This window comes from Panthera leo, chromosome B4 (assembly GCF_018350215.1).
Source record: "Panthera leo isolate Ple1 chromosome B4, P.leo_Ple1_pat1.1, whole genome shotgun sequence".
Lineage (NCBI taxonomy): Eukaryota > Metazoa > Chordata > Mammalia > Carnivora > Felidae > Panthera > Panthera leo.
This window is the reverse complement of record NC_056685.1, coordinates 274,844-288,365: the sequence shown is the minus strand read 5'-3', so window position 1 is coordinate 288,365 and position 13,522 is coordinate 274,844. Positions and strand designations below refer to the sequence as shown.

At 54.8% G+C, this 13,522-nt stretch overlaps 1 protein-coding gene across 8 annotated transcripts in view; it reads left to right on the top strand.

The window, feature by feature from the left end:
* The window catches only part of DIP2C (disco interacting protein 2 homolog C), a 412,233-nt gene that overhangs the window by 300,872 nt on the left and 97,839 nt on the right, over positions 1 to 13,522 (top strand). For all 8 annotated transcript variants that reach the window (XM_042944702.1, XM_042944701.1, XM_042944703.1 and 5 more), the window contains 6 exons: positions 211 to 320; positions 434 to 536; positions 2,232 to 2,296; positions 3,704 to 3,797; positions 3,895 to 4,014; positions 5,217 to 5,331. In XM_042944702.1, coding sequence (XP_042800636.1) covers positions 211 to 320; positions 434 to 536; positions 2,232 to 2,296; positions 3,704 to 3,797; positions 3,895 to 4,014; positions 5,217 to 5,331 — 607 coding nt within the window. The remainder of the gene's footprint in view (positions 1 to 210; positions 321 to 433; positions 537 to 2,231; positions 2,297 to 3,703; positions 3,798 to 3,894; positions 4,015 to 5,216; positions 5,332 to 13,522) is intronic.

Genomic DNA, 13,522 nt, shown 5'->3' with positions numbered 1-13,522 from the left:
CACGGAACGCGATACATCTGCTGTTGTCAGCCTGCCGTGTGGCGTGGTTTACCCGGCAGCATGCGTGCTGTTGACGTTGTCTGAGGCTTGAGGAAGCACTGGCAATCCCCCCTGGCTCGTGTCACGTGGGCCACAGGAAGGGGGACGACGTGGCAAGCCTGGTTTCTGGGTAGTACGCCTCTCAGAGGGGTCTGTTTGTTTGTTTGCAAGGTTGGCCAAAGCTGCTGTGGTTTGTCACAGAGTCGAAGCATCTCTCCAAGCCCCCTCGAGATTGGTTCCCACACATCAAAGATGCGAACAACGATACCGCGTACATAGAGGTGAGTTGCAGTGCTGCCCACGGGTGTCGAGCAGTTGGGCCGACCTTGGCCTGACTGGGGCAGCCGCGTTGTCCTCTCTGTACCCCTCTCTGCACGTCCCCATCTCATTTCAGTATAAGACCTGCAAGGACGGAAGCGTGCTCGGGGTGACCGTGACCAGGATCGCGCTGCTGACCCACTGCCAGGCCCTCACGCAGGCATGCGGCTACACGGAAGGTATGGGCAGGGCCCTGACCCAAGACTGCGTCCCTGGGAGGCTCATGTCAGCTGTGGAGGGACTGAGTCACTCCCCGTGGTAACGGAAGGAGTGATGTCAGGTTTGCACGGAGCTTGGCAGGCGGTGCCTTCTTGTTGCCCTCGCTGTGCAGGGAGAGAGAGCTCTGGTGTCTCATCTCCCCAGGATGTGGGTCCTGATGGGATCAGACCCGCCCCATGACCTCACCGAACCCTCATGACCTTGGCAGAAGCCGTATTTCCAATGGCAGCCATGCCGGTGTGCGGGCTTCCATCAGAGGGCACGGCTCAAGCTGTAGCAGATAGTTAATTCTGTGGGTGTTCATCCCTGGGTGCAAGTTAGGGTCTCTGGGATCTTCAGAAAAAGCCCATGTTCAGCCCACCCCTAGCAGCTCAGGGAAAATCTCTGATGGGGATTCTGCGAGCTTCTCAGGGTGGGCAGCAGCTGCCGAGGGTGTGGTTTTTATGATGCACACTCTCTCTCCCAAACGGGACAGTCCTGGAGGCCAGGAGGTAGGTGGCCAGAGGTAACCGTGGCCACGGTGCTGGCTGGGGCTCATAAAAGGCAGGGTCCGCCCAGGTAACCAGCTACCCCCTGGCTGGGGCTTCTGTGACCAAGGCCCTGCCCTGGGGACTTGGACGTGAGCGCAGCCCTGGGGCTGGTGCCTGAGGAAGCTGGTGGTGGCATCTGCGCTGCCCTGGGGGTTGGATGCTCCTCTCCTTCTCTGTCCCCAATGCCACTGGCAACGTCCCTCTGAAAAACAATTCATTTGCGTCCTGGGGATGTTCTGGCTCACGTTTGGTCCCTAAACTAGTTTCCAAGGTACTTTCACCTTGAGACACGTGACTGCTAATCATTTCTCACAGCCTCAGGACTCGCGTTCCTTGCCCTGCTTTCTTGAAGGTCCAGGGCTGTCGCTTTCACAGGTGCCAGAGAAAACACACACACACACACTGGCTCCTTATTTCTAAAGTGAAAATGCTCGTAGGGCGTGGAACAGAGGCTGTTTCCTTCACGTGGGGACGCCTGCCTTCTCTGTGAAGTGGGGTCAGGTGCACGATACCAAAGCTCTGGCGAGCAGCACGACAGCGTACGGACCTAAGAGGAGGTGTCAGGAAATGCCTGGTGTCAAGTGTGGCTTCAGAAAAGTTTTTCCACGTAGCTTCCACGTGCCACTGTGGCCCTTGTTTTCAACTGTGTATCGTTAGCAGCTTTTCTTCCCGCTTCACGAGGTGTCCCCCGTAAACCTTGAACACTGTTCTGTCACCGTCCTTCCAAATCCCGTGCCTCCTTTATGACTCCAGCCACCCCAAGGCTTCTAGTGATGTGACTCCCTGTGTTTGCTGGAAAGCACTTCCCTTTCCTGGGGGATCCCATGATGGAAATGAAAAGAATCTTTAAAAAGTTACAGGCAGGGAGGGGCAGTAAGGACATAAATAGAAGGAATAAAATGTTTTAAGTGGCCTGTGAAGCCGTCGCTGTTAACTGATATGTCAGGAGGCTAGAAACACTTTTCCAGGTGGGCAGCGTTTTAAAATGGGTTTGCAGGCTGCAGGATGTCTGCAGAGGTACTGGGAACCATTTTTCCAAGGTCCTGTACTGCCCCTGACATGATGTTGGATTTTCTTTGCCCTTTGGGCTGTGCTACATGAAAATCTTCGTTTTTATTTGTTCAGCGGAAACCATAGTGAATGTGTTGGATTTCAAGAAGGACGTTGGGCTCTGGCATGGCATCCTAACAGTAAGTGTGACCCTTCCCCTGTCCCCCCGGGCCACAGCCAGAATTAGGGTCTGTACACACGGCCACTCACCCAAGCCCCTCTCGCACTGGGGAGAAAAGCTGTTATTGCTGGAATCTTTAAGCTGTCTGCTAATGCGACTTCCCAAGCCCAGGAAGCCTGCGGGAGTCAGCCGCTCACGGGAGTCACAACCCCCCCCCCCACCACCACCATATAGAGGTGCAGCTGTTGAGGAAACAGGGTATCTCTCTGCCCCCTTCTGGAATCACGACTGCGATGATGTTAGTCACATCTCCCGTCTGGGTCACTTTTCCTTTGCATTTGGTTTCACTCTGACACTGTTGTTCTTTTGCCTTTCTGTGAGTCAGTGCTTGTGAATATTTTGCAAACCTGCTTGGTTATGCCACAGGGGAAGCGCTTTACAGGTCCCCCTTGTGCTGACAGTTCCACTCCCGTCATAAAGAAATGCGTGCCGCCTCCTTGTGGGTGCTGCAGGCAGTTCAGAGCTGCAGGCGCTTTGATGGAGACCCAGCCTGGTTATCTAAGGTCTGCACAGCCCTTGCGGGTTTGCATAGCTTAACTGCTGGAGCATCGCTGTGTCGGTTTCACAGGTGGTGATCTTTACTCCCCTGTTTGTAAGTTCCTTATGCTAAGCTTCATCTTTCCTGAGGTAGAAAATTCTAGGGGCTTTTGCACGAGTGATAGGATATGAGTAGACGAAGTGTGATTTGTCGCCTCTTGGTGAGGGCACGTGAGCAGCACATGGACCGGAGGGTGGGGGCTCTGTGGCTTCCCTGTGGTTGGTCTCTGCCTCTGGGTCCGGGAGGTGCCAGCCTGGAGAAGCCAGGCTGCCCGTGTGCGCTCGTGAGGCGAGCAGGTATCGTGGAGAGAGCGCGGGCTGCCTCACCCCAGCCGACGCCAGTCCTGCCTTCTGCAGCTCTGTGCCCGCAGGCCCGTCGTCTGCCCCCGGGACCTCCTGAACCACAGGGTTCCTGCCTGTCAAGTGGGGTGATGGTCCTGTGTGGTGTCGTGAGCACTCAGTCCACCTCCCTGCCCGATGGTCGTGGCAGCCGCCTGGGGGCTGTTGCCGTTCAAGCTCCTCTTTGATGCTGTTGCTCTGCAAAAGTCTTGTTGGTGCTGTCACCCAGCTGCTCGCCGTTGCTTTGGATCGGCAGTTTCTGAGTCTCTATTTCACTGCCACCTCCTAGAGCAAGGCCTGGCTCCTGCTGGATGCACACGCTCCTCTCTGGCATCTTCTGTGTGGCCAGTGGTGCCCTTGGCCCCCAGCGTGGAGCAGGGAGCAAGCCCGTGATGGGGGCCCGGGCCTGTCGTGTCCCCGCGCGAAGCCTGGTGGGGCGGGGTGCCTGTCCTGCTAGTGTGTCGGCAGTCACCTGGTGCGTTGTTTCCAGAGCGTCATGAACATGATGCACGTGATCAGCATCCCATACGCGCTGATGAAGGTGAACCCGCTGTCGTGGATTCAGAAGGTCTGCCAGTACAAAGGTAGGCATCCAGAGGCCTCGGAGCCCCGGTTCCCTCCTTCAAACAGCTCCTGGTCTGACAGTGTGCATATTGACCCCTTCCTCTACTGTCCCCACAGCAAAGGTGGCTTGTGTCAAATCCAGGGACATGCACTGGGCATTAGTAGCACACAGAGATCAGAGAGACATCAACCTCTCTTCTCTCCGGATGCTGATCGTGGCTGATGGTGCAAATCCCTGTAAGTGATCTACCTGCTGCGTGGGGCGGGCAGGCGGGCGGGAGAGAGCCTCATCCCCTTCGGTCTGTTTGTGCGCTTTGCTTCTCCTTTTCCGGCCATTACTGTGGTTAGGAAGCGGTGTCAAACTCATGACCTCACAGTGTGACTGTCTGAAGCCTGAAGGCACCACGACCGGTGGCGGGTAGGGGACCAGGAGTGCCTGGCTCCCGCCTGGGGCTTGAGTACTGCTGTTGCCATTTCCTGATTCTGTGCCAGAAACCCTAACCTTCTGATCTCAGTCCTTCTCCTTCTTTTGCTGAAAACGGTGCCTAAATCTTGAGTTTATGAGGATTGAATTAAGTCGTCCCTGCATGTATTTCCTTGAGTGATGCTGCGTGCTCAAGAAATATTAACTGTTATTGGTTTATGGTCTTTAGTAATTTTATTGGTCAAGAAATTAATCTGTCATTTTAAGGGAATTTCATTATAAAATTTTATGGGAAAAACCACCCAGGTAAAGTGAATTAGGAGTCCCACAGAATGCCGTAAACATACCTCGGGAAGTACTACCCTGGGTTGGAAGAGAACCCAGCTGGCTTGTTGTCTGTGAGGGGGGCGCGTGAGCCGGAAGGAGAGTGAGTGAACGAGGCATTTGTTTCTGACCGTTGTTGACATTTGTCAATTAAAGCAGAACACGTGATGTGTACGCACGGACTCCCACCCACGCGATTCGGTGTTAGTTGTGTACATGGTTCTTCCGTTTCCCCAGTGGCTCCGTGACTTGTGAGCCACTCTCGCACATGGCTGCTCTCAGGCAGCAGTTGTGGAGGAAGCCAGGAGTCTGCCGATAGGCTTCTGGCGGTTACTCCCGCACTCCCGTATCTCTCCGGTGGGGTTAACACGGGAGAGTTGTCTTCACTTGGCTTAGATATAGTCCTCTTGCGAACACGCATATCAAAAATGGGGGAACAAGCCTCAGGGAAGGTATGCAGGCTCATTGGCGGAAGTTACACTTTTAAATCCTTGAGCTCAGTCGGCCTGAGGGGATCATCTTTCGGGGTGACATAAGTACTAAGCGGTATTGAGCGAAGTGTGTTCCCGCACCGCCTGCCTCGCACCCTCACTCGAGGAGCACTCGAGGAGCACTCGCGTCTGGCTGGTTTGGCTGGTTTTAGTCAGTCCCGAGCTTCCTCTGGCTGACTGTGGTCCCCTTTCACCTGCAGGGTCTATCTCCTCCTGCGACGCGTTCCTCAACGTCTTCCAAAGTAAAGGCCTGCGCCAGGAGGTCATCTGTCCTTGTGCCAGCTCCCCAGAGGCTCTCACCGTCGCCATCCGGAGGTACAGCTGGGCCCCTGCAGCGGCGCATGCGTGGTGCCACCGCGTGGGGGGAGGGCAGGACCCGGCCCATTTGCGGCCAGCTTTGCTTCCCTGCGTGTGCCGGCACGGATTCTTCCGGATCCATTAGTCTGGGGAGTGACTGCGTGAGGCCCGTCTGGAGGTACAGCGAGCAGTGACGTCCTGTCCTTGGGGGTCTCCCACATTTCCATGTGCCCGCGTCTGGCCTGGTGTTATGCGGGGGTGGGCTGCGTCGATGCTGGGTGGGGTGAGGTGTTCACGGCAGGGCTGGGCCTGCCGACGTGCAGTTTCCACGAGGTCCTGGCTTTCTGAGCTCTCGCGCGGTGGTGGCACGTGCGAGGGCTTTCGGGTCTGTGCGTGGACACAGGGCCTGCGTCACTCATGCTCTCGGTCGTTCATTAGTCAGTCGGCCTCACCGCCTGCTCTGGTGCTGGGCACACTTGTGGGGTGGCGTGGATACGGGTGCATAAAGCCCATCCCACCCAAGCTGAGAAGTGCAGGGAGGGCCTGTTTGATCGTCTTCCACCATCTGCCATCCGCGCAGTGTGGGAAAGGAATATTTGCACCACCTGCATGCTTGCAGCTTGGGACCCGACTCGGTATCTTTGCATTCCCTCGCTGGCGAGGTTGTATCTCGCGTCACACAAATGTGCTCCGTCATAAGAATGGACGACACAGCTTTCAGCACGCAAAAGCATGTGATTTCTGCCCTCCTTACTGAAAGGTTGGGGTCCCCAAAAATACTCCGTGGAAGAGTGTAAGTAATACAACTTCTGACGGTTTTACTTGTTGGTTAACGTAAAGTCAACCACACTGCCTAACAGGTTGAGAAATCGAAAACCTTTAAAGTATCAACAAAGTTTTAATTTTGATTGAAGCAGAAATTAGAAGTCTGTCGCACATTTTAAAATTGATGAGGGAATATGGCGCCACTAACCAGAATCCAATTTCCAATTTTTAGAAGGTGTCACTGTTCTAACAGGAGGCGCTCCACATATAATCTCCCGCTATTCGTGTCTGGCCTTGGACAGAATCCTGGAGGCTTTGGGAGCAGGTTGGATACCACAGTGCTCTCCCAAGATCAGTATTAAACCATGTCCAGTTTGAGCCTGAGTGTAGACACTAGGGAGACACCCCCGGGAGATACAGCCAGGGTCTGGCCCACGGGGTCCTGGGCATGTTCCTTATCTCCAGGGCCTTAGTTTTCTCCACCAATGAGTTGAGGGGCTTGGACTCAGGACTCTTAATTTCCTCTGGCCTTGAAGTGTTAAGATTGTGCAGTTGTGTGACGTAGCACCATTGCCACACATAATTCACAAGATGAGTAATGATGCTGACACATAGAAGATCCAGTTGTTAGCATCAGATGATTTGTGTATTTCCTAGAAGCTTCCTGTGTACATTGGGATATGTAGAGTGGATTATGCCAGACTTGATGGCAGAGGGAGGGAGGGTCAGTGAAGGATTTTTTTTTGAAAGGATAAGCACACACACACACATGTGTGTGTGTGTATGTGTATACATATATATATGTGTGTACGTATGTATACACACACATTTATTTATTTTATTTTCGAGAGAGAGATGGTATGAGCCGGGAGGGGCAGAGAGGAGACACAGAATCCGAAGCAGCCTCCAGGTTCTGAGCCGTCAGCACAGAGCCTGATGCAGGGCTCAAACCCACGAATTGTGAGATCATGACCTGAGCAGAAACCAGAGGCTTAACCAAGTGAGCCACCCAGGCGCCCCATCAGCTAAGGAGTTTTCGCTGTTTCTCTAAAAATGTTTAAAAATCTTTAAGAAGATTAAAACTTTAATACCCCAAACAGACAAAGTAAGGGGTTGCTCTTTCCTGGGGTTGTGTTGAATGGCCTCTGCTGCAGTTCCCCTGTGGTCAGTGCCTCAAACATCCCCAGGCACCCGCCGCGTGCCCCCTGCTCCTCCCCCATGCGCTTTTCCATGAGCCTCCCCCAGCTCCCCACGCCCCACACGTGCCCCAGGCCTCCCCGTTTGCCTCCCCAGGCCCCCCATGCCCTGCCTTACACCACACACCATCACACATTGCCCCGTGTGCCTCCCCCCCCCCCCCATGCGCCCACGCCTCCCCCCATGCATCCCCACACATCCCCTGCACAGACCTGCCTTGGCTGAGTCCACACCACCATCGAGGGCTGGGAATGGCAGCGTTAGAGGCTCTCGTCCTTCTCTGCCCTGCGGCTGGCAGATGCCACTCCTCTGTGAGACCGTGGGCTGGTCAGCTCCTGCTCGGAGCAGGCAGGAGTGTGGTTACACTTGCAGAGACTTGATTCCATCTGCCTTGCTTTGAACTGAGCTGGCATCTCTTTGCAGACCCACCGGCTGCTCTCGCACCCAACCACGACCCTGGCCGCCACTCTCACACCTTCGAGGTCTGCTGTTTCCAAAATAACCAGAAGAAAATCAAGGGACTGGGATAGGGCAGTGGATACAGGTGACCAGGGCTCCTTGTGAGCCCTCTGTCCTGTAGCCCTCCATAGCTGGAGACGGCTGTCATGTGGGCAGGGGTCGGGGTGGCAGGCTGGCAGAAAGATTGCCACCAGAACGGCTCAGGACCATCCACCTGCCCCCTGCACCACCTGTCCTCACTCCACGTGTCACAAGTGGAGCTGACTTAGCAGAAATGACACATGAGGTTACCACCTCGGCCAAATATCTGCCACGCTCTCCTCACAAAATCTTCCGTAGCTCGTATCAGTTATCGGGCATCCTTAATAGTCCAAAGGGTTAAAACAGAAAAGGTTTGTGACTGGCTTCAGCAAATGTCAGTTTCTAATCCCAAACTGGTTTTACTGCAAACATTTCCTAATCCTCAAGAGCGGTATTTATTCACTTCACTTGCACTGTTTGTGGGCGCTGGTCCTCCTCAGGCTCTTAGCTCAGCAGGTGTCCATGGGTGCCTGTCCCCTCAGCACAGTGCTGTGCTGGACACAGAGCTGTGAGCAAAGTGGGGCCCGCATGGGCCTCGGAGGGCACACCACCCACGTGAGGCAGTGAGAGGATTTGCCCTGATGCTCTCATTGAGTGAGGGGAATAGAGCGCGAGTCCTTGAGTCTCACACGGGCCGTTCTGAAGCGTCGCTGGCGCACGGCGGCACCTGCTCGCGTGGGGCCGGCACCGGCAGAGCTGCTGGTTAATGGAAGCCGGCAGGGCTACGGGGCCCGGAGTATACTGGAAAGGCAGTGGATGAGCTGTGTCCGCCTGTGCTCCCAGCTTGCGGGGCTGGCCCGTGGTTCTGGTGCACGGGAAGGCTCACTCTGTCCTCAGACACCGTTGGCCATCTTCCTCCCAGAGAAACCCAAGCTCGCCAGCCACCTCCTGTCACTGTCTTCAGCACTTGAGTCACCAGGAGCGCATGTTAGCCGCTCGCTGGTGCTGGGATGAGTGGCAGTCACCACTTGGACCTGCTTAGCACGGAAACAGCTCCCTTGATGCCTCACAGGGTCAGTGGTGGCTCACGTGTCTGCCTCTGGTGGCAGCAGCAGCGTGGCTCCAGAGGAGCAGACTCCCGAGGGAGGCAACGGCCAGGCCTGACGTCTTCTGTGTCACCCTGTCCTTGCTGAAGCTGTGAGGTTTAAATGTTTCTGCTGTTTTGTCTTAAAGCTTCCGGGCTGCCTGTTTCAGAATAAAGATGTGAGCCCTGTGCTCAGCTTGCACTGTTGACCACCGTTTGAACGTGTTGGGATGGCCCGGGTATCTCCCGAGGCTTCTCGGAAGATGGTCCCCTGGCCTGTGGCCTCATGGTCACGCTTGGTGACAGATAGTGAAGTGTGACCCCTCCATTTTGCTTCTGCATCAAACAGGGAAAAGCTTTTAGTTGGAATTCTAACATACTTGATCATCAACTTAACAGTTGTAGCCAAATAAAGATAATTTTGGGGAAGATCCTTGTAAGGTATTTGAAAGCAGAGGGTTCTTAAAGATCATCGTGTGATCCGTTGGAGGTTCTCCTGGGCCCCATAAATGCCTCTGCACCGTTTAACTGCCTTCATTCTCAGATTTCGCGTTCTTCAGTGTCTTGGACCAAAACTGAAGTAGGAGGATGTTTCTGAAATTCAGATGAAAATCCCCGCCAACACACCTGACACGAAGAAGCAGGCTGCAGGTGATGTTAAAAACCGTGTTGCAGTTTTTAAAACCCGTCGTTTTGGGTAGCACTGTGGTCTTGGCTGAGTGGTTTCCTGTCCTCAAGACGTCCTGGGTCCTGGAGAAACGTAGCCTCCGATTGCACACTTCTGCACGGAGCGGCTTGGGAAGACAGCCCTCTGCTTGGTCATGATGAGCAGGGGTGAGGGATCGTGACGTCTAGCCCCACGTGCTGAGACGCCGCATGGTGGGCAGTGCTCCCGGGTGCTTCCCTGCCCCTCGTTTTGGGTTTGATGAGACTTGAAATCACGAACTGTGTCCCCACTGTACCATCTGGAAGGGAATCTGGGTCCTGTGGACAAGGTTCAAGCTGCATTTCGAGACTGGGTAGCTTGGCAGGTGTCTGCCAGGCATGTGCTGTGCTGTCACCCACCTCCCGTTGTCTGCCCAGAACCGTATAGGTCTGGGAGAGCACTTTTTAAGTGTCATTGTGATCTCATGGCCACGCTAGGTGGCAGAAAAGGCAGATTTTTACACTGATCGTCTACTTGCGTCACTGTAGACCTGTTCACCTCTGAGACACTCAGTTTCTCCCACCTGTAGAGGAAGCAGATGCGACTAGCCGTGTCTGCTAACGCGCACACCCCAGACCCTGAGCCCCGGCCCACACCAGCTACGTCTCAAGGTCAGTTAGCGCCCTGCCCATCAGCCGCGGCCTGGCAACTCGGTCACGGAGCTTTCCCCTCACACCAGCCCGCTGCTGTAGCTTCTCTATGAAATTTTAGGTTAAATCCAGGACTGTGCAGAGACCAGACATGACTCCGTTCTCCTTAGTATGGGAAGGAAGGAGGCAGAGCGGAAATGACTTTCAGTACAAGCATCGTCCAGCCCCAAGGTGTGCTTCGCTTACCGTTCAGAGGAGGCCGTGTAAACACCATGAATCCCCTGTGCCTCCCACCCCCCTGCCTCCCCTGGCCCCACTCCGTGGCAGCTTGTGTGCAGGGGTGCACAGGCCACACTCGCCCCCACCCTGCACACAGCCCAGCCATGGCCTCCTTGCCCTTTCCCCACCTGCAAGCACAGGGGCTGGGTCCAGCCCGTCCCTGCTGGCCTCGCTGGGGGCCTGTCCTGACCGTGGTCCTCCAGACTTGCTGCCCTCCCTTCTTCATGTTCGCTACCGCCCCATGTGCCGTGTGATTTCCCGGTGTGTCCGTCGTCGATTGTGTCCTGGCCTTGTGTGTAGTTTACAAATAAGCAAGTGAAACAAGTGAAACAAAAACGTTAAGTATGTGACCCGAGATGCAAAGGTCCTTCCCGTGCACATCCCGCTGACCACCCTGTGCGACTCACCAAAAGCAGACGCCATGAAGAGTCGGGGCTTTGCCCAGGTGTCTGTGCAGACGAGCCCACACACGTGTGCAGGAAGGTTTCTAGCTTGCGTTCTGAGTGGAGTCACGTGTGGTGTTAATGTCTGCTGGTTTGTGTTTTCACGTGACGATCCAGCTGCAGTTTGGTGTCATGTCCGGGTCCACCGAGAGAACAGCAGCAGGAAGGCCGTGCGTCCTTCCTGCTTTCCGTGGGCGGCCCTTCAAGGTCGGTCCCGTGATAGACTGAGGCAGGAGGACACGCCCTCGGGGGTGAGGTCTTGAACAGCAGCTGCGCGTGTCCCCAGCGATGTGCTAATGCAGGGCAGAGAAGGCAAGCTTGGGACCCCAGAGCGTGGGCAGGAGGCCTGCTTCCCACCGGAACTTGGGGAGCGCGGCACAGGATTTAAGTCGCGTGCAAAGCTGTATAAGGTCAGGAGTTGATGAGAACAGAGATAGATGGCCATCGCCCCGCCCAGCTCTGAGGAAGAACCCCTGCAGCCCTCCCAGGGCCCCCACCCCGTTGGCTGGGACGTCTCCTCAGACATCACAGTCCTGTGATGGGCATCCTCTCCCAGGCCCACAGATAAGTCTGGGGACAGGAACAGATAGGAACACGAGCCACGACTGCAGGGTGCCAAATGGAATTGGGAATGACGGCGCCATCAAAATTAAGTTGGCCTCAGGGCACACCCACATGTTCCACGCTACCTTTCCTTGCGCCTCAGTCTGGTCACCAGGATCTTTCGCGTGAGGCCAGCGATGCATATGGAAGCTGTTACACGCCAGCGGTCACACGGAAGAAGCCTTCGTAACCAACTACCACGTGCCTCACGTGGATGGTCACCAGCCATCGCATCAACCCCGCATGGATGGTCACTGGTTACGCTGTTCTTTGGTTGACCTGGAATATTTAAGTCATTTTCAAACAGATATGATGGAAACGCCAGTCACTTGCATTTTGTGAACATGTTCCTTTCCGTGAATAGAAGGGAAAACTCCCCATTCCTAATGTTGCATGTGAACATGCACATGCATGTTCCCAGTCATGTTCAGGGTCTGCGCAGAGGTGGTAGCAACTCTTGCTTTTGGAGAGTGAGTCTGTGCACTTGACTCCAAGCACGCTGAAGACTGGAGAGGATTTTCCACACATAAAAGGTCAGAAGCTGGGTTACTGAGTAAAAATGTCTTTATCCATTCTATTCAAGCCGTTCTGCGTGGGGATCCAGGATGGCTAATGGACACTCTTGTGGGTCCAGAGTGAGGACAAAATGCACACGTTATTTTTTTCTTCTTTTAAGTTTTTTTAATATTTAATTTTGAGAGAGAGACAGGGCACAAGTGGGGGAGGGGCAGAGAGAGAGGGAGACACAGAATCCGAAGCAGGTTCCAGGCTCTGAGCTGTCAGCACAGAGCCCAACATGGGGCTTGAACCCACGAACCATGAGATCATGACCTGGGCTGAAGTCGGCCACTCAACCGACTGAGCCACCCAGGCGCCCCAAAATGCACCCATTCTTAGCTTCATGAATTCTAGTATGGGAGGTGTTACGTCCTCACATTTTGCTCCTCCCCTTATATATAATAATTTATAAAGAAAAAAGTGTTTGGCTGCTAGGTCACCCCATTTTGGAAAGAAAGGCCTGCCCCAAAGGGGACTGGTTTCCCCTTGTTCAAATGGGTTTGAGATCTGACCACCTTCTTTCGTCTAAGCTGCTCTGTCCTATGCTTAATAATCTTCTAGGGACAGGTGCTCTGCCCTCATAATGAAAAAGAGATTGAACTTCCAGGAAACTGCCTAGAGCAGCTAATGGCTCGCTTGGCTTTTAGTCCATTTAACTAAGAAATGATGCCCAGTTCCTGTGTGTGGTCAGCAGTGAAGGTGAAATTGGAGGTGTGTTCATGGCTCACAACTTGTAGGACTTCAGGCCCTTTCTGGAAGGTCTGTCAGTCTGTGGTTCTCTTCTGTAAGAAGCATCCATGAATTAGCCAGCGGAGTAGCCATGGCAAAACTGCCAGACCCCCATGGGTTTGGGCTGTGAGGGCCAGCCGTGCACACTGGTCGGCTTCTCTGGCTGCCGTGAGTTTGCCTGTCCAGAGCAGAGAGCCGGCCTCACGGTGGGTGCCGTGGTTGTTAGGCATCTTGATGTCCTTGCCCTGGTCAGTAGCCGATCGCCTGTCACCAACACAATAGTGAGTGTGTTAGAAGGTTCTGGGCTCACAGTTTTCAGTGGAAGCCTTAGACGTCCCCCCCCCCACCCCCGAAACACAGGCAGGATGCAGATGTCGTCCTGAGAGACAGTGGTAGGACTGTGGCCATGATCTGGGGGCAGTGGCTGGTGCCCTGGCCCCTGGGGCAGAGAGCTGCCCAGGCCATGTCTGATCGGTAGGACCAGCCCTGTAAGCAGCCCCCTAGGAACAGCCACTTTTCCCTGAAAGTCAGGGAACTTGAAGGGACAAGGGCAGGAGGGATGCCTGTCTCCACACCTGTCTGTTTCTGCAGTGTCACACCCTGTGACAGCATGGGTGTCTGTCCTCAAGGGTGTCTGTCTCTGGGGGTGTCTGTCTTCATGGGTGTCCATCTCTGTGGGTGTCCATCTCCGGGGGTGTCCATCTTCGTGGGTGTCTGTCTCCATGGGTGTCTATGTCCGTGGGTGTCTGTCTCATGGGTGTCCGTCTTCATGGGT